An 18,048-nucleotide genomic window follows, 5' to 3' on the forward strand; every position below is an offset into this window, starting at 1 on the left:
CTAAGCCACGCCCCCACACTAAGCCACGCCCCCACCCCCCCCACAGAGGGACCACCCCATCCCCATAGCCCCGCCTCCTGACCTAAGCCACGCCCCCCAGACCAAGCCACGCCCCCAACCCCCCACAGAGGCACCGCCCACAGGCCATAGCCCCGCCTCACTCTAAGCTCCGCCCCCACACCAAGCCACGCCCCCAGCCCCCCCCAGAGGGACCTCCCCCAGCCACATAGCCCCGCCTCCTGGCCTAAACTCCACCCCCACACCAAGCCACGCCCCCACTACCCACAGAGGGACAGCCCCTCCTCACTCTAAGCTCCGCCCCCACAAGCCACGCCCCCACTACCCACAGAGGGACAGCCCCTCCTCACTCTAAGCTCCGCCCCCACAAGCCACGCCCCAGCCCCACCTCCTGGCCTAAGCCACGCCCCCAGCCACCCCAGAGGGACCTCCCCCAGCCCCATAGCCCCGCCTCCTGGCCTAAGCTCCGCCCCCCCAGCCAGCCCCCATCCCCACAGGGGCCCCGCCACCCACCCCCCCAAGCCCCGCCCCCCCAAGCCCCGCCCCCCCGGCCCCGCCCCGTACCTGCCGGCGGCGGGCGCCCAGGCAGGCCTCCAGGGCGCGCTGGGGGCGGGCGTGGGCGCGGGCCCAGGCGCGGGCGGCCTCGCGCAGGGAGAAGGCCCCCAGCGGCCCCCCCGGCTCGGCCCGCCCCCCGCCGCCCCGCCGCCCCCGCCAGCGCCCCCAGCGCCGCCCCCAGCCCCGCCCGCGCCCGCCCCACCGCCGCCCCCGCCGCGCCCCCCAGCGCCGCCGCCCCCCGCCCACCACCGCCTCCGCCGGCACCCCCTGCGCCTCCGCCCGCCTGCCGCCCGCCCCCCCCGCCGTCAGGCGCGCCCCCAACCGGGGCACCCCAACCCGGGGGGGCCCCCCCAAACCATGGGGACCCCCCCCAGAAACCACGGGGACCCCCCCAAACCCACGGGTGGGAACCCCAAGACCCATGGGGACCCCCCCAAACCCATGGGACCCCCCCCAAACCATGGGTGGGAACCCCAAGACCCATGGGGACCCCCCCCAAACCCATGGGGGCCCCCCCAAACCCACGGGTGGGAACCCCAAGACCCATGGGGACCCCCCCAAACCCATGGGACCCCCCCCAAACCATGGGTGGGAACCCAAGACCCATGGGGACCCCCCCAAACCCATGGGGACCCCCCCAAACCCACGGGGACCCCCCAAAACCACACGTGGGAACCCCAAGACCCATGCGGACCCCCCCAAAAGCCCAGGGGACCCCCCCCCAAACCCACGGGGACACCCTGGGGGCACCCTAAGACCCATGGGGACGCCCCAAAACCCACGGGGGCACCCCAAAACCCATGGGAACCCCCCCAAAACCCCTGGGGGGGCACCCCAAAACCCCTGTGGACCCCCCCGAAACCCATGGGGCCCCCCCCCAAACTCCCTGGGGACCCCCCCACCCCCGAAATACCCCTGGGGACATCCCTAAGGGCACCCCAAAACCCCTGGGGGCACCCGTGGGGGACCCCCCCAACCCCCCGGGACCCCCCCAACCCCCCCGGGGCGGCGCGGGGGCTCACCCTGACGAGGGCGACGAGGCGCTGCCCGTCCTCCCGCAGCCGCTGCTGCCGCCGCCGCTCGGCCTCCTGGGAAGGGCTGGGGGCGGGGGGGGGCCCCCGCCGTCGCCGTCGTCACCGTCGCCGTCGTCGCGGGGCGCGGGGGGGCGGGGGGGGGGCGGCGGGGCCTCCCCCCCGCCGCGGTGGCAGACGGCGCAGCCCGGCCCCGGGGCCTGGTTCCAGTGGGTGCAGTGGGGGCAGCGCCAGCCCTGGGGGGGGGGGTGGGGGGGGTGTCAGCGCCGGGGGGGCCCCCAGCCCCACCCCCCCCCACCCCCCCGGGCCCCCCGGACCCACCTGGGGGGCGGGGGGCGGGCGGCGGGCGAGGCGGGGGCGCTCGCAGACCCCGCAGAGGACGCTGGGGCCGGGGTTCAGGAAGGTGCAGGAGGCGCAGGCCCAGCCCCCCCCCTCGCCGCTGCTGCCGGGGGGCGGCCCCACGGCGGTGGGGGGTGGCCCCATGGCGGTGGGGGGCTGCCCCATAGCGGTGGGGGGCGGCCCCACGGCGGTGGGGGGCTGCCCCATAGCGCCGGGGGGCTGCCCCACGGCGGTGGGGGGCTGCCCCATGGCGGTGGGGGGCTGCCCCACGGCGGTGGGGGGCGGCCCCACAGCGGTGGGGGGCGGCCCCACAGCGCCGTACGGCCATGGCGGGGGCGACGAGCTGGGGAGGGAAAAATGGGGGTGAGAATCTATAGGTGTCCATACCCCCCCCCCCCCAGCCCCTATGGGGGAGAGAGGGGGACATAGAGGGGTATGGGGGGTACGGGGGGGTACGGGGGGTATAGAAGGATATATGAGGGGTATAGAGGAATGTATAGGGGGATATAGAGCAACGTATGGGGGATATACGGGGGATATACAGTGGGTATGGGGGGTATAGAGGCATATATGGGGGATATATGGGGGATATACATGGCGTGTGGGGGGTATAGAGCAGTATACAGAAATATATAAGGGGTATTAAAGCATGTCTGGGGGATATAGGACAATATATGGGGGATATAGGGGCATATACAGGGGGTATAGCGGAGTATAGGGGGGTATAGGTGGCTATATGGAAGATACAGACACATATAGGGGGGATATAGAGGATCTGAGAGGATATAGAGGGATACAGGAGCAATATAGGCGATTTGCAAGGATATAAGGGGGATATAGGGGATTTGAGGGCGTATAGGGGGGATATAAAGGATTTGGGGGGATATAGGGGGGATATAGAGAGCATATAGGGGAGATAGAGGGGGGACAGAGGGGATTTGGGGGGTGGGGGGGATCCTATGGGGCCATAGGGGGGAGTGCAGGGGGGGGATATGGGGCTGCCATAGGGGATTTGGGGGGGTACGGGGGTCCCGTGGGGCTATAGGGTCAGCTATAGGGGACTTGGGGGTGATGTGTGCGTCCCATGGGGCTATAGGGGATTTGGGGGGGGCTGCGGGGGTCCCATGGGGCCACAGGGGATGTTTGGGGCGCTATAGGGGACGCTCAGGGCGCTATAGGGGACGATTCGCGGCGCTATAGGTTACCTGGGAGCCCCTCGGGGGGGCTGGGCGGGCGCAGGGGGGCGCAGCCGGGGGGGGTCCCGCCTGGGGGGGGCAGGACCCTCAGCACCTATACGGCCCCTATAGACCCACCCCCTCCCCCACAGCCCTATGCCAGACCCTATAGATCCCCCCCAAACCCCACAGGGGCTCCCCGGAGGCTGTATAGCTTCTATACAATGACACTGCAACTTCTATAGGGGCGCCAGACCCCACAGAGCCCCTATAGAGCCCCCCCAGCCCCTATAGAGCCCCCCAAAACCCCCTAACCTCTATAGAACCCCACCTATACCCACTCCCAGCCCCTATAGAGCCCCCCAGCCCCTATAGACCCCCCCAGCCCCTACAGAGCCCCCCCAACCCCTACAGAACCCCACCTGTACCCACCCCCAGCCCCTATGGAGCCCCCCCCCAAGACCCTCCAGCCCCTATAGAACCCCACCTATACCCACCCACAGCTCTCTATAGAGCCCCCAGCCCCTACAGAACCCCCCCCAGCCCCTATAGAGCCCCCTCCAAGCCCCCCCCGCCCCTATGGAGCCCCCCAGCCCCTATGGAGCCCCCCCACGCCCCCCCCAGCCCCTATAGAGCCCCCCCAGCCCTATAGAGCCCCCCCCAAGCCCCCCCAGCCCCTATAGAGCCCCCCCGACCCCCCCAGCCCCTATAGAGCCCCCCCAGCCCTATAGAGCCCCCCCCAAGCCCCCCCCAGCCCCTATAGAGCCCCCCAGCCCCTATAGAACCCAGCTTATACCCACCCCCAGCCCCTATAGAGCCCCCCCCCAGCCCCTATAGACCCCCCCAGCCCCTATAGAGCCCCCCCACGCCCCCCCAGCCCCTATAGAGCCCCCCAGCCCCTATAGAGCCCCCCAAGCCCCCCCAGCCCCTATAGAACCCAGCTTATACCCACCCCCAGCCCCTATAGACCCCCCCAGCCCCTATAGAGCCCCCCCACGCCCCCCCCAGCCCCTATAGACCCCCCCAGCCCCTATAGAGCCCCCCCACGCCCCCCCAGCCCCTATAGACCCCCCCAGCCCCTATAGAGCCCCCCCACGCCCCCCCCAGCCCCTATAGAGCCCCCCAGCCCCTATAGAGCCCTCCCAAGCCCCCCCAGCCCCTATAGAACCCCCCAGCCCCTATAGAGCCCCCCCAGCCCCTATAGAACCCAGCTTATACCCACCCCCAGCCCCTATAGAGCCCCCCCAAGCCCCCCCAGCCCCTATAGGCCCCCCCAGCCCCTATAGCCCCCCCCAGGCACCCTATAGCCCCCGTACCTGCCGCGCTGTCCCCATCCCTCACCGGCAGCGAGTCGGGCACCAGCGGCCCCTGGGGTGGTGAGAGGAGACCCGCCCAGTTCGCACCAGTATGGACCAGTATAGACCAGTACGGCCCCGCGGCACACCCCCCCCCAGTACATCCCTGGGCACCCCCAGTACAGCCCAGTGCCCCGCCCATCCCTCCCAGTGCATCCCAACCTCCTCCCAGTCCCTCCCAGCATAGCCGTGTGCTCCTCCCAGTCCCTCCCAGTGCCTCCCAGTCCCCCCAGTCCCCGCTCACCTCGCCCCCCCCCGCCAGGATGTCGGTGAAGAACTGGGGGTTCGGGTGCTGGTTCTGGGGGGGAAGAGTCGGAGCCCGCCCAGTTACTCCCAGTATGGCCCAGTGTCCCCCAATACGGCCCAGTGACCCTCCCAGTGCCCCCCAGTATACCCCAGTGCCCCCCAGTATGGCCCAGTGACCCTCCCCGTGCCCCCCCTGTATGTCCCAGTGACCCTAGTATGCATCACTGGCCCTCCCAGCGACCTCCAGTATGTCCCAGTGCCCCCAGTCCCTCCCAATGCACCTCCCAGTGCCCCCCAGTCCCTCCCACTGCCCTCCAGTCCATCCCAGTACCCCCAGTCCCTCCCAGTGCCCCCCAGTCCATCCCAGTGCCCCTCCCAGTGCCCTCCAGTAATCCCCAGTCCCCCCCAGCCCCTCCCAGCGCCCCCCAATCTCTCCCAGCGCCCCCCAGTCCCTCCCAGCGCCCCCCCCAGCACCCCCCAGTCCCTCCCAGTGCCCCCCAGTCCCTCCCAGCGCCCCTCCCAGTGCCCCCCAGTCCCTCCCAGTGCCCCCCAGTCCCTCCCAGCGCCCCTCCCAGTGCCCCCCAGTCCCTCCCAGCGCCCCCCCCAGCACCCCCCAGCCCCTCCCAGCGCCCCCCAGTCCCTCCCAGCGCCCCCCCCAGCACCCCCCAGTCCCTCCCAGTGCCCCCCAGTCCCTCCCAGCGCCCCCCAGTCCCTCCCAGCGCCCCTCCCAGTGCCCCCCAGTCCCTCCCAGCGCCCCCCAGTCCCTCCCAGCGCCCCCGCGCTCACGGCCAGCAGCAGGTCGAGCTCGGCGCGCAGCAGCAGGACGTCGGCGGTGACGGCGGCCACGCGGGGGCCGTGGGGAGCCCCCGCCCCCGGGGGGAAGCTCAGCCCCTCCCCCGTCTCCTCCGTGTACCCCAGCAGCCGCAGCACCCCCCGGCCCCCCTGCGGGCGAGGCTCGGGGGTCGGGGCTCTATAGGGGAGGGGGGCCCTACGGGGGGGGTACGGGGGGGATACGGGGGGATACTGGGGGCCTATAGAGGGATACTGGGGTGATATAGGGGGATACTGGGGTCCTACAGGGGGATACTGGGGTGATACGGGGGGATACTGGGGTCCTACAGGGGGATACTGGGGTGATATAGGGGGATATTGGGGTCTGACAGGGGGATACTGGGGGCCTATGGGGGGATACTGGGGGGATATAGGGGGATACTGGGGGCCTATGGGGGGAAATTGGAGTGATACAGGGGGATACTGGGGGTCTATGGGGGGAGAGCAGGGGGATATGGGGATACTGGGACCCTATAGAGGGATACTGGGGTGATATAGGGGGATACTGGGGGGATACAGGGGGACACTGGGGGGATATGGGGGGATACCGGGGGGATATGGGGGGATACCGGGGTCCTACGGGGGGATACTGGGGGCCTGTGGGGAGATACCGGGGGGGTATGGGGATACTGGGATCCTATAGAGGGATACTGGGGTGATACAGGGGGATACTGGGGTCCTACAGGAGGATACTGGGGGCCTATAGATGGATACTGGGCTGATACAGGGGGATACTGGGGTCCTACAGGGGGATACTGGGGGCCTGTGGGGGGATACCGGGGGGATACGTGGATACTGGGATCCTACAGAGAGATACTGGGGTGCTACAGGGGGATACTGGGGTCCTACAGGGCAATGTTACAGCCGTACGGGGAGATACTGGGGTGCTACAGACAGATACTGGGATGATATAGAGCAATATCGGGGTCCTACAGGGAGATACTGGGGTGCTACAGGGGGATATGGGGTGCTATAGGGGATCCCAGGGTGCTATAGAGCGATATTGGGGTGCTATAAGACGATATTGGGGTGCTCTGGGGGGATATTGGAGTGCTATAGGGAGATATGGGGTGCCCTGGGGGGTAGGGGGTGCCCGGGGGGTGTCGGGGTGCTATAGGGGGTCCCGGGACGCCATAGGGAACAGCGGGGTGCCCGGGGGGTGTCGGGGCGCTATAGGGGCTCCCGGGACGCCATAGGGAACAGCGGGGTGCCCGGGGGGTGTCGGGGCGCTATAGGGGCTCCCGGGACGCCATAGGGAACAGCGGGGTGCCCGGGGGGTGTCGGGGTGCTATAGGGGCTCCCGAGACGCCATAGGGAACAGCGGGGTGCCCAGGGGATGTCGGGGTGCTATAGGGGCTCCCGGGACGCCATAGGGAACAGCGGGGTGCCCGGGGGGTGTCGGGGCGCTATAGGGGGTCCCGGGACGCCATAGGGAACAGCGGGGTGCCCGGGGGGTGTCGGGGCGCTATAGGGGGTCCCGGGACGCCATAGGGAACAGCGGGGTGCCCGGGGGGTGTCGGGGCGCTATAGGGGGTCCCGGGACGCCATAGGGAACAGCGGGGTGCCCGGGGGGTGTCGGGGCGCTATAGGGGGTCCCGGGACGCCATAGGGAACAGCGGGGTGCCCGGGGGGTGTCGGGGTACCTGGATGGCGCCGACGGTGCCGCGGAAGACGGGGTTGCGGAAGCGGACGGCGCGCCAGTGCCGGGGGGGGCGGGGCTGCAGCAGGTTGCGCCCGTACTTCTCCAGGATGCTCAGCGCCGTCCGCAGCCCCCCCAGCCCCTCCGGCACCCGCCCCGGGCCCTGGGGGGGAGCGGGGCTCAGGGGGGCACCCCGAAACCCCCCCGCGGTACCCCAACCCCCCCGCGGTACCCCAACCCCCCCCACTGTACCCCAAACCTCCCCCACTGTACCCCAAAATCACCCCATGGCCCCCCCCGGCCCCTAAACCACCCCACTGTACCCCAAAATCACCCCATGCCCCCCCCAGGCCCCTAAATCACCCCATTGTGCCCCAAAATCCCCCCCAAAATCACCCCATCACCCCCCCAAATCACCCCATGGCCCCCCCAACCCCTAAATCACCCCATTGTACCCCTAAATCCCCCCCAAATCACCCCATGTCCCCCCCCCAAATCACCCCATGGCCCCCCCAGACCCCTAAATCCCCCCCAAATCGCCCCATGTCCCCCCCCAAATCACCCCATGCCCCCCCCGACCCCTAAATCACCCTATTTTACCCCAAAATCACCCCATGGCCCCCCCAGACTCCTAAACCACCCCATTGTACCCCTAAATCCCCCCCAAATCGCCCCATGTCCCCCCCCAAATCACCCCATGGCCCCCCCAACCCCTAAATCACCCCATTGTACCCCAAAATCCCCCCCAAATCGCCCCATGTCCCCCCCCAAATCACCCCATGGCCCCCCCAGACCCGTAAATCCCCCCCAGATCGCCCCATCACCCCCCTAAATCACCTCACCGCCCCCCACAGACCCCTAAACCCCCCCCACAGCCCCCCTAAATCCCCCCAAATCCCCCCCAAAATCACCCCAACGCCCCCCCAGATCACCCTATACCCTCCCCCCATCACCCCGCCGCCCCCCCAAATCACCCTATCGCCCCCCAAATCGCCCCCATACCCCCCCACACCCCCATTTTGGGGTGCCCCCCCCCCCCAGTACCAGGCGCAGGTTGTCCCGCAGCAGCCGGGCCCCGTCCAGGTGCCGACACTTGGCCGGGGGGGGCAGGGCACCCCCAAAAGCGGGCTCAGCTCGGCCGGCGTCGCCTCCCCGGGGTCCCGGACCAGAGCCGCCTCCAGCGCCGCCCGCAGAGCCCCCAGGCCGGAGCGGGGGGACCCCTCGGAGCCCCCCGAGGCTTGGGGGGACCCCTCGGAGCCCCCGAGGCCTGGGGGGACCCCGCAGGATCTCGGGGTGGCCCCTGCGAAGCGTCCGCGATGGGGGGGGACCCCCCCTCCGCCGGCACCGGGCCTCTTCCGCCATCGTTACCTGAGCGGGGGGGGTGGCGGGAAATGAGGAGAAAAAGGGGGGTTTTGGGGGCGAACGAGCGCGAACCGGCGGGCGCACCCCACACCTGGGGTCCCCGAGGGGGTCCTTGCCCCGCTGGCCCCCCCCCCCGCCCCAAATAAACCCCCCCGTGTGGGGGTCGCTGTGTGGGGGTCGCTGTGTGGGGGTCCCGTCCCCGTCCCCCAGGCCGCTGTGTGAGGGAAGCTGAGCCAGGGGAAGGCTCCCGCCCGCGGGTCCCCCGTGTGAGGAGAGGGTTGGTGAGGGCACCAGGGAAGAACTCGGGGACCCCGGTAGCGGGGACAGGGGTGGGGTGGGGTGGGTAAAAGAACCCCACAGCGGGGAGCCCCGGCCTACCTCAGCGGCCGGGGGCGGGGAGAGGAGGAGGCGGCGGCGGCGGCGGCAGCGACCGCCCCGACCGGCGGCGCCTTCAAAATGGCGGCGGCGGCGGAAGAGGGGAGGAAAGCGGATTCCCGCCCGGCCGACGTCACGCCGCACGGCCACGCCCCCTCGCGGGCACGCCCTCGCCCGCCATGGCGGACCGCGGCGTCGCCCCCCCGGCGCCTGCGCCTGCGCGGGCCGCTCCGGCCACGCCCCCTCGCGGGCATGCCCTCGCCAGCCATGGCGGAGCGCGGCGTCGCCCCCCGGCGCCTGCGCCTGCGCGGCCACGCCCCCCCTGAGGCCACGCCCCTCTCTCCCCTCTCTCCCCTCAGGCCACCATGATGGCGGCGGCGGCACCGCGGCTCCGGCCGCTGCTCCGGGCCCTGCGGGCGCGGGTGAGGCGGGAGCGGGGGGGAAAGGGGGACCTCGGGGGTGTGACCTCAGGGCCCCTCCGGTGACGTCACGCCCGCGCCGTGACGTCACTCCGATCGGGCGGGGGGCTGCCCGGCGGCTCTGAGGGGTGGGGGGGGGGGGGGGGTGGGTGTCCTCTCTCCCCGCTTCCCCCCTCCCCCCGCCTTCTCGTGACGTCACCGGGAGCCGTGACGTCACGGCCAGCCCGGGATCGCGCGAATTCAGTGTGTCCGTCACGTGTGTGTGTCTCCCTCTCCCCCCCCCCCCCCCCCCGCTCTGAGGCGATCTCCCGCGCTTTTTTAAAAAAAAAAAAAAAAACACGTCACGGCCGGCTCTGACGTCACACCCCCCCCAGCGCTGCTCTCTCGTGTGGGGGGGGGGGGCGTGCTGACGTCACGGAGGCCGCGACCCGGCTGGCGCTCGGCGGGGGGAGGTCAGGGAGGCCTCGGCCCCTGGCTGGGCGCCGGTGGCGTCACGCCAGGGGCCGTGACGTCACGCCGGCGGCCGTGACGTCACGCGTGTGCCCTCCCCCACCCCCGTTTTTACCCCCAGACGCTGCAGGGGCCCCGCTGGCCCCAGAGACCCCCCCTGGGGCCGGGCCCCGCGCCCCGGGCCCTCGCCACTGCCAGCGCCCCGGTACGGGGGGCTCGGGGGGGCGGGTTGGGGGGCTGGGGGGCAGATCGGGGGTCCTGGGGGGGCTGGGGGGCAGATTGGGGGCTCAGGGGGGTGGGTTGGGGGGCTGGGGGGCAGATCGGGGGTCCTGGGGGGGCTGGGGGGCAGATTGGGGGCTTGGGGGGGCGGGTTGGGGGGCTGGGGGGCGGGTTGGATGGGTTTGGGGGGGCCGTGGGGCAGGACAGGGGCTCGGGGGGGTGTTGGGGGGCTGGGGGGCAGATCGGGGGTCCTGGGGGGGCTGGGGGGCAGATTGGGGGCTCGGGGGGGCGGGTTGGGGGGCTGGGGGGCAGATCGGGGGTCCTGGGGGGGCTGGGGGGCAGGACAGGGGCTCTGGGGGGGGCCTGGGGGCTCTGGGGGGCGGGTTGGATGGGTTTGGGGGGGCCGTGGGGCAGGACAGGGGCTCAGGGGGGCACGTTGGGGGGCTGGGGGGCAGATCGGGGGCTCTGGGGGGCAGGACAGGGGCTCGGGGGGGGCCTGGGGGCTCAGGGGGGCGGGTTGGATGGGTTTGGGGGGGCCGTGGGGCAGGACAGGGGCTCGGGGGGGGGCCTGGGGGCTCTGGGGGGCGGGTTGGATGGGTTTGGGGGGGTCGTGGGGCAGGACAGGGGCTCGGGGGGGGGGGCCTGGGGGCTCTGGGGGGTAGGTTGGATGGGTTTGGGGGGGCCGTGGGGCAGGACAGGGGCTCGGGGGGGCACGCGGGGGGGATTAGATGGATCTGGGGGGCAGATCGGGGGGGCTGGGGAGCCCGTGGGGGGGGACGTGGGGCAGCCCCCCCCGTGACACCCCCTCTCTTCCCCCTCCCAGGCAGCCCCCGCAGCCGCCCTGGGGCAGGAGCCCCCCGCCGTGGGTGGGACGGAGCCCGCCGTGGGGCAGAGCCCCCCCTCCGCGGGCCAGGAGCCCCCCGCCGCCGTGGGGCAGGGCCCCCCCCCAGCGGCCGCGGGGCTGGAGGAGGAGGTGCGGCTGGAGGAGCTGGGGCTGGGGGCCTTCACCCCCGTGGGGCTGGTGCAGAACTTCCTCCAGTTCCTGCACCTCGACGTGGGGCTGCCCTGGTGGGGGGCCATCGCCGTGGGTGAGCGGGGCCGGGGGGGGCTCTGGGGGGCTGGCCAGCCTCCCTGGGGGGCTGGAGGGTGTCCCTGTGGGGCAGAACGGTGACCCCAGGGGGATCGGGGGGGGGCTTCTTGTGGGGCTGGGGGGCTCTGGGGGAGGTCCCTATGGGGCTGGGGGGCTCCGTGGGGCTGGAGGAGGCCCCTATGGGGCAGAACAGTGGCTCTGGGGGGCTTTGGGGGGCCCTGTGGGGCTCTGGTGGAGGCCCCCATGGGGCTGGGAGGCCCCGTGGGGCTCTGGAGGAGGTCCCTATGGGGCTGGAGGAGGCCCCTATGGGGCTGGGGGGCCCCGTGGGGCTGGGGGGCCCCGAGGGGCTCTGGAGGGGGCCCCTATGGGGCTGGAGGAGGTCCCTATGGGGCTGGCAGAGGCCCCCGTGGGGCTGGGGGGCTCTGCAGGAGGTCCCTATGGGTCTGTGGGAGGCCCCTATGGGGCTGGGGGGCCCTGTGGGGCTGGGGGGCCCCGAGGGGCTCTGGAGGGGGCCCCTATGGGGCTGGGGGGCCCTGTGGGGCTCTGTAGGAGGTCCCTATGGGGCTGGAGGAGGTCCCTATGGGGCTGGGGGGCTCTGTAGGAGGTCCCTATGGGCCTGGCGGAGGCCCCTATGGGGCTGGGGGGCTCAGTGGGGCTCTGGAGGAGGTCCCTATGGGGCTGGGGGGCTCTGTAGGAGGCCCCTATGGGGCTGGCGGAGGCCCCCGTGGGGCTGGGGGGCCCCGTGGGGCTCTGGAGGGGATCCCTGTGGGGCTGGGGGGCTCTGGCGGAGGCCCCCCGGCGCCCCCCGACGCCCCCCGACGCCCGCAGGGACGCTGGGGGCCCGCCTGGCCCTGCTGCCGCTGCTGGTGCGGGGCCAGCGGGAGGCCGCCCGCCTGGCCGCCCACCTGCCCCAGCTCCAGCTCCTCTCCCAGCGCCTGGCCGAGGCCCGCCGCCGCACCGACCAGTTCCAGGGTGGGCGGGGCCGGGGGCGGGGCCTGCGCCGGGGGGCGGGGCCGGTGGGGTGGGGCGGGGCCGGCAGGGCGGGGCCGGCGGGGCGGGGCGGGGACCCGTGGTGGCTGCGGGCTGGGGGGGGGGAGGCTCTGGGGAGGGGGCGGGGCTTCTGCGGAGGGGGCGTGGTCTGAGGGGTGGGTCGGGGCCTTGTGTGAGGGGGTGGAGACACTTTGGGGCGGGGCCTGGGGAAGGGGCGGGGCTTAAGCAGCAGGGTGGGTGTAGGGGAAGGGGGCGTGGCCTCCAAGAAGGGGGTGGGGCTGTGGGCGGGGCCTGGGGAAGGGGCGGGGCTTTAGCAGCAGGGTGGGTGTAGGGAAGGGGCTGGGGCTGTGGGCGGGGCCTGGGGAAGGGGCGGGGCTTCAGCAGCGGGGTGGGGGGAAGGGGGCGTGGCCTCCAAGAAGGAGGTGGGGCTGTGGGCGGGGCCTGGGGAAGGGGCGTGGCTGCAGGGGGGGCTTTAGCAGCAGGGTGGGTGTCTGGAAGGGGGTGTGGGCGGGGCTTGGGGAAGGGGCGTGGCTTCAGGACTGGGGGTGTGGCCTCGAGGGCGGGGTGGAGCCTCGGGGGCGGGGCCTGGTGCAGGGGGGCGGGGCTTTAAGACCAGCTGGGGTTTTAAAGGGGCGGTAGGGTCTATATAAAAGCAGGGGGGGTGGGTCATCTTTGGAGAGGGGCGGGGCTGGCAGGGAGGGGGGCGTGCCCTTCGCACGCCCCGCCTCCCCTGAAGCCACGCCCTCCCGCAGTGGCCCGCGCCTACTCGGAGCTGGCGGCCTACCAGAAACGCCACAACGTCAACCCCCTGCGCGGCTTCTTGGTGCCCCTGGTGCAGGTGAGGGGGCGGCGGGGGGGGACCCGGGGGTCCGGGGGGGGACCCAGGGGCTGGGGGGGGGAATCCAGGGGTCTGGGGGGGGGATTCAGGGGTCCAGGGGGGGACCCAGGGTGTGGGGGGGGGACTCAGGGGTCTGGGGAGGGGACCCAGGGGGCTGGGGGGGAGAATCCAGGGGTCGGGGGGGGATCCAGGGGTCTGGGGGGGGGATTCAGGGGTCCAGGGGGGGACCCAGGGTGTGGGGGGGGGACTCAGGGGTCTGGGGAGGGGATCCAGGGGTCTGGGGGGGGGACTCAGGGGTCTGGGGAGGGGACCCAGGGGTCCAAGGGGGGATCCAGTGGTCCAGGGGGGGACTCAGGGGTCTGGGGGGGGGATCCAGGGGTCCAGGGGGGGGACTCAGGGGTCTGGGGGGGGGACCCAGGGGTCCGGGGGGGGACCCAGGGGTCGGGGGGGGGATCCAGGGGTCTGGGGGGGGACTCAGGGGTCTGGGGGCGGGATCCAGGGGTCTGGGGGGGGACCCAGGGGTCTGGGGGGGGGGATTCAGGGGTCTGGGGGGGGATCCAGGGGTCCAAGGGGGGACCCAGGGGTCCGGGGGGGGGGACTCAGGGGTCTGGGGAGGGGACCCAGGGGCTGGGGGGGGGAATCCAGGGGTCGGGGGGGTCCCAGGGGTCGGCATCCAGGGAGGGGACCCAGTGGTCCAGGGGGGGAATCCGGGGGTCCAAGGGGGGACCACCCAGGGGTCCGTCCCCCCCCGTCTGAGGGTGGGGGGGTCGCCCAGACCCCCCTGTTCGTCTCCTTCTTCCTGGCGCTGCAGAAGATGGCGGCGGCGCCGGTGCCGGGGCTGCACCGGGGGGGCCTGGCCTGGTTCCCCGACCTGGCGGCCCCCGACCCCTACTACGTCCTCCCGCTGCTGGTCACCGCCTCCACCTGGCTCGTCCTCGAGGTGCGGGGGGCGAGGGGGTTTGGGTAGGGCCTACAGGAATTACCGGGGTCACGGGGGGGGGTTTGGGTAGGGCCTACAGGAATTACCGGGGTCGGGGGGGGAGGTTTGGGTAGGGCCTACAGGAATTACCGGGGTCGGGGGGGGTTTGGGTAGGGCCTACAGGAATTACCGGGGTCGGGGGGGGGGTTTGGATAGGACCTACAGGAATTACCGGGGTCGGGGGGGGTTTGGGTAGGGCCTACAGGAATTACCGGGGTCGGGGGGGGAGGTTTGGGTAGGGCCTACAGGAATTACCGGGGTCGGGGGGGGGTTTGGGTAGGACCTACAGGAATTACCGGGGTTGGGGGGGGGTTTGGGTAGGGCCTACAGGAATTACCGGGGTCACGGGGGGGGGTTTGGGTAGGGCCTACAGGAATTACCGGGGTCACGGGGGGGGGTTTGGGTAGGGCCTACAGGAATTACCGGGGTCGGGGGGGGGTTTGGGTAGGGCCTACAGGAATTACCGGGGTCGGGGGGGGTTTGGGTAGGGCCTACGCTAAATTTTGGGGTCGGGCCTACGTAACCGCAGGGGTTAAGGTAGGTCCTACCTAAACTTAGCTGTTAGGATAGGCCCTACGTAAACACGGGGGGGGGTCGGTATAGGTGCTACGTAAACATAGGAGGGTTGGTATAGGCCCTACGTAAACATGGGGGGGTTGGTGTAGGCCCTACATAAACGTGGTGGGGGGTAGGGCTTGGTGTAGGCCCTACGTAAACACGGGGGGGGTGGGGGTTGGTGTAGGTCCTACGTAAACATGGTGGGGGTTGGTGTAGGTCCTACGTAAACACGGGGGGGGGCGCGGGTAGGCCCTACATAAACATGGGGGGGGTGGGGGTTGGCGTAGGCCCTATATAAACATGGCGGAGGTTGGTGTAGGCCCTACGTAAACACGGCGGGGGGCGGGGCGGGCCCTACGTCAACGCGCCCCGCCCGCAGGTGGGGGCGGAGACGGGCGTGGCCAGCCCGGGGGCGGGGGCGGTGCGCCAGGTCCTGCGCTTCCTGCCCCTCTTCTTCCTCCCCTTCATCATCCACTTCCCCACGGTGAGCGGGGCGGGGCCACGGGGGGCGGGGCCACGGGGGGCGGGGCCTGGGGGGCGGAGGGTGGGGGCCTGGGGGTGGGGAAGAGGCTCTGCTGTGAGGGGGCGGGGTCTGAGGGCAGGGGGCGGGGCTCTCGGGGCAGTGGGAGGAGCCTCGTTGGGAGGGGGTGGAGCCTCCTGGGGGAGGGGTGGGGCTTCCATGCTGGGGGTGGAGCCTCCTAGGAGGGGGTGGGGCCTCTGCCAGTGGGAGGAGCCTCCCCACGGGGGGCGCCACCTGGAGTGGGTGGGGCTGCGGGTGGGCGTGTCTGTGGCTAGCGGGCGTGCGCAGTGGCTAGCGGGCGTGTCGGTGGCTAGTGGGCGTGTCTGTGGGCTAGCGGGTGTGTCGGTGGCTAGTGGGCATGTCCGTGGCTAGCAGGTGCGCGCGGTGGCTAGCAGGTGTGTCTGTGGGCTACCGGGCGTGCGGGTGGCTCTCGGGCGTGCGGGTGGCTACCGGGTGTGCGCAGGGGCTAGCGGGCATGCGCAGGGGCTACCGGGTGTGTTGGTGGCTAGCGGGCCTGTCCCGTGGCTACTGGGCATGTGGGTGGCTACCGGGTGTGTGGGTGGCTACCGGGCGTGCGGGTGACTAGCGGGCATGCATGGGGGCTAGCGGGTGTGCCAGGGACTGGCGGGTGTGTTGGTGGCTAGCGGGGCTGTCCTGTGGCTAGCAGGCGTGCCGGTGGCTAGCGGGCGTGTGTGGGGGCTAGCGGGCCTGTCCCATGGCTAGCGGGCGTGCGGGTGGCTAGTAGGCCTGTCCTGTGGGTAGTGGTCGTGCCGGGGGCTAGTGGGCGCGTGGGTGGCTAGTGGGTGTGTGGGTGGCTAGCGGGCGTGCCGGTGGCTAGCGGGCGCGTGGGTGGCTAGCGGGCGTGCGGGTGGCTAGCAGGCATGCATGGGGCTAGAGGGCGTGTGGGTGGCTAGCAGGCGTGCGGGTGGCTAGCGGGCCTGTCCCGTGGCTAGCGGGCGTGCCGGTGGCTAGCGGGCGTGTGGGTGGCTAGCGGGCGTGCGGGTGGCTAGCAGGCATGCATGGGGCTAGCGGGTGGCTACCGGACGGGCCGGCGGCTAGTGGGCGTGTGCGGGGGCTAGCGGGCCTGTCCCATGGCTAGCGGGCGTGCGGGTGGCTAGCGGGCGTGTGGGTGGCTAGCAGGCGTGTGGGTGGCTAGCGGGCGTGCGGGTGGCTAGCAGGCCTGTCCCATGGCTAGCGGGCGTGTGGGTGGCTAGTGGGCGTGTGGGTGGCTAGTGGGTGTGTGGGTGGCTAGCGGGCGTGTGGGTGGCTAGTGGGTGCGTGGGTGGCTAGCGGGCGTGTGGGTGGCTAGTGGGTGCGTGGGTGGCTAGCGGGCGTGTGGGTGGCTAGTGGGTGTGTGGGTGGCTAGCAGGCGTGCGGGTGGCTAGCGGGCCTGTCCCGTGGCTAGCGGGCGCGTGGGTGGCTAGCGGGCGTGTGGGTGGCTAGCGGGCGTGTGGGTGGCTAGCGGGCATGCATGGGGGCTAGCGGGGCGGGCGGGTGGCTACCGGGCGTGCGGGTGGCTAGCGGGCGGGCGGGGTGGCTATCAGGCGGGCTGGTGGCTACCGGGCGGGCGGGCGGCTAGCGGCCGAGCGCGGCGGCTAGCGGGCGCGCCCCCGCAGGCGGTGTTCACCTACTGGCTGACGTCCAACGCCTTCAGCCTGGCGCAGACGGGGCTGCTGCGGCTGCCGGCCCTGCGCGCCCGCCTGCGCGTGCCCCCCGCCCCCGCCCCCGCCCCCGCCCCCGCCGCCGGGGGGGTCCTGGGCCGCCTGCGCCAGGGTGAGCGGGGGAGGGGCCGGGGGGGCGCCGGGGGGGGGCACAGGGCGCTTGGGGGGCGGTAGGGGGGCTGGGGGGGGGGGGCATAGGGCTCTTGGGGGGGGGCTATGGGGGGGCTGGGGGGGGCACAGGGCACTTGGGGGGGCTATGGGGGGATTGGGGGGGCTATGGGGGGGTCACAGGGCATTTCGGGGGGCTATGGGGGGCACAGGGCACTTGGGGGGGGCTATGGGGGGCTATGGGGGGGCATAGGGCACTTTGGGAGGGGGCTATGGGGGGGTCATGGGGGGGCTATGGGGGCTATGGGGGGGGCTATGGGGCACTATGGGGGCTATGGGGGCTGTGGGGCACACTGGGGGCCATGGGGGCTATGGGGGGGCTGTGGGGCACTATGGGGGCCATAGGGGCTATGGGGGGGCTGTGGGGCACTATGGGGGCTGTGGGGCACTATGGGGGGGCTGTGGGGCACTATGGGGGCTATGGGGGGGCTATGGGGCACTATGGGGGCCATGGGCACTATGGGGGGGCTGTGGGGCACTATGGGGCACGCTGGGGGCTGGGGGGGGCTGTGGGGCCGTGCCCCCGCCCCGCCTGAGCCCCGGGGCAGAGTGGCGGGAGGCGCAGGCGACGCAGCGCGGGGAGGAGCGGCGATGGCGCCTGCGGCACCACCTCGACCTGGCCGCCAAGGGTGAGCGCGCGCGGGGGGCGCACGGGGGCGCGCGCACGGGGACGGGGGCTCGCACGGGGGTGGGGGGCTCGCACGGGGGCTCGCATGGGGGGCTCGCACGGGGACGGGGGGCTCGCACGCGGGGCTCGCACGGGGGTGGGGGGGCTCGCACGCGCACGGGGGGCTCGCAGAGGGGCTCGCACGGGGGTGGGGGGCTCGCACGGGGGCTCCTTGCACGAGGACGCTTTGCACGAGGGGCTCGTACGCCTGGCTCTGCCTCGCACGGGGGCGAGGGAGCCTCGCGCGAGGAGCCGTTTGCACAAGGATCCCTCGCACGAGCGTCTCCGTTGCACAAGGAGCTTTTGCACGAGGGGCCTCCCTCGCACGAGGACCCCTCGCACGGGGGCCTCCCTCCCCCCAGCCCCTCCCTGACCTCCCCTCCCCCCCCCCCCAGGGCCCCTGCGCCAGACCTTCGCCCACAACCTGGCCCCGCCGGGGGGGGCCCCCCCCGCCCCCCCGCCCCCCCCCAAGCGCCCCTGGAAGGAGACCCTGGGCTGAGGGGGGGCCCCCCCAATAAACGCGCTCCCGCACTCGCCTGTGCCCGCGGCTCTCGTTTCTGGGG

General features: G+C 72.4%; 1 protein-coding gene and 1 pseudogene across 4 annotated transcripts; one reads left to right on the forward strand and one right to left on the reverse strand.

Moving 5' to 3' along the window:
- Positions 1–582: 582 nt before the first annotated feature.
- On the reverse strand, positions 583–8,553 carry LOC309604332 (annotated as a pseudogene). Its single transcript, XR_014230906.1, has 9 exons — positions 8,234–8,553; positions 7,194–7,352; positions 5,506–5,661; positions 4,718–4,771; positions 4,435–4,486; positions 3,149–3,208; positions 1,926–2,286; positions 1,596–1,840; positions 583–856 (listed from the first exon to the last, which is right to left on the reverse strand). The product of XR_014230906.1 is annotated as an uncharacterized misc_RNA (transcript).
- Positions 8,554–9,281: 728 nt separating this feature from the next.
- On the forward strand, positions 9,282–18,015 carry LOC309604331 (mitochondrial inner membrane protein OXA1L-like). Of its 3 annotated transcripts, none has more exons than XM_082339276.1 (10): positions 9,282–9,348; positions 9,917–10,000; positions 10,838–11,102; positions 11,933–12,076; positions 12,847–12,932; positions 13,708–13,872; positions 14,849–14,953; positions 16,606–16,762; positions 17,367–17,447; positions 17,881–18,015. In XM_082339276.1, exons 1-10 carry the CDS (start codon positions 9,292–9,294, stop codon positions 17,982–17,984), a joined length of 1,248 nt encoding a protein of 415 aa, XP_082195402.1. In that variant the 5' UTR covers positions 9,282–9,291; the 3' UTR covers positions 17,985–18,015. The 3 variants fall into 3 exon arrangements, with proteins under 3 accessions (XP_082195402.1, XP_082195403.1, XP_082195404.1); XM_082339277.1 differs by having other exon boundaries at positions 13,744–13,872; XM_082339278.1 differs by lacking the exon at positions 11,933–12,076.
- Positions 18,016–18,048: the final 33 nt, after the last annotated feature.

Source organism: Platalea leucorodia, assembly GCF_965183815.1.
Source record: "Platalea leucorodia genome assembly, contig: HAP1_HAP1_SCAFFOLD_648, whole genome shotgun sequence".
Classification (NCBI taxonomy): domain Eukaryota; kingdom Metazoa; phylum Chordata; class Aves; order Pelecaniformes; family Threskiornithidae; genus Platalea; species Platalea leucorodia.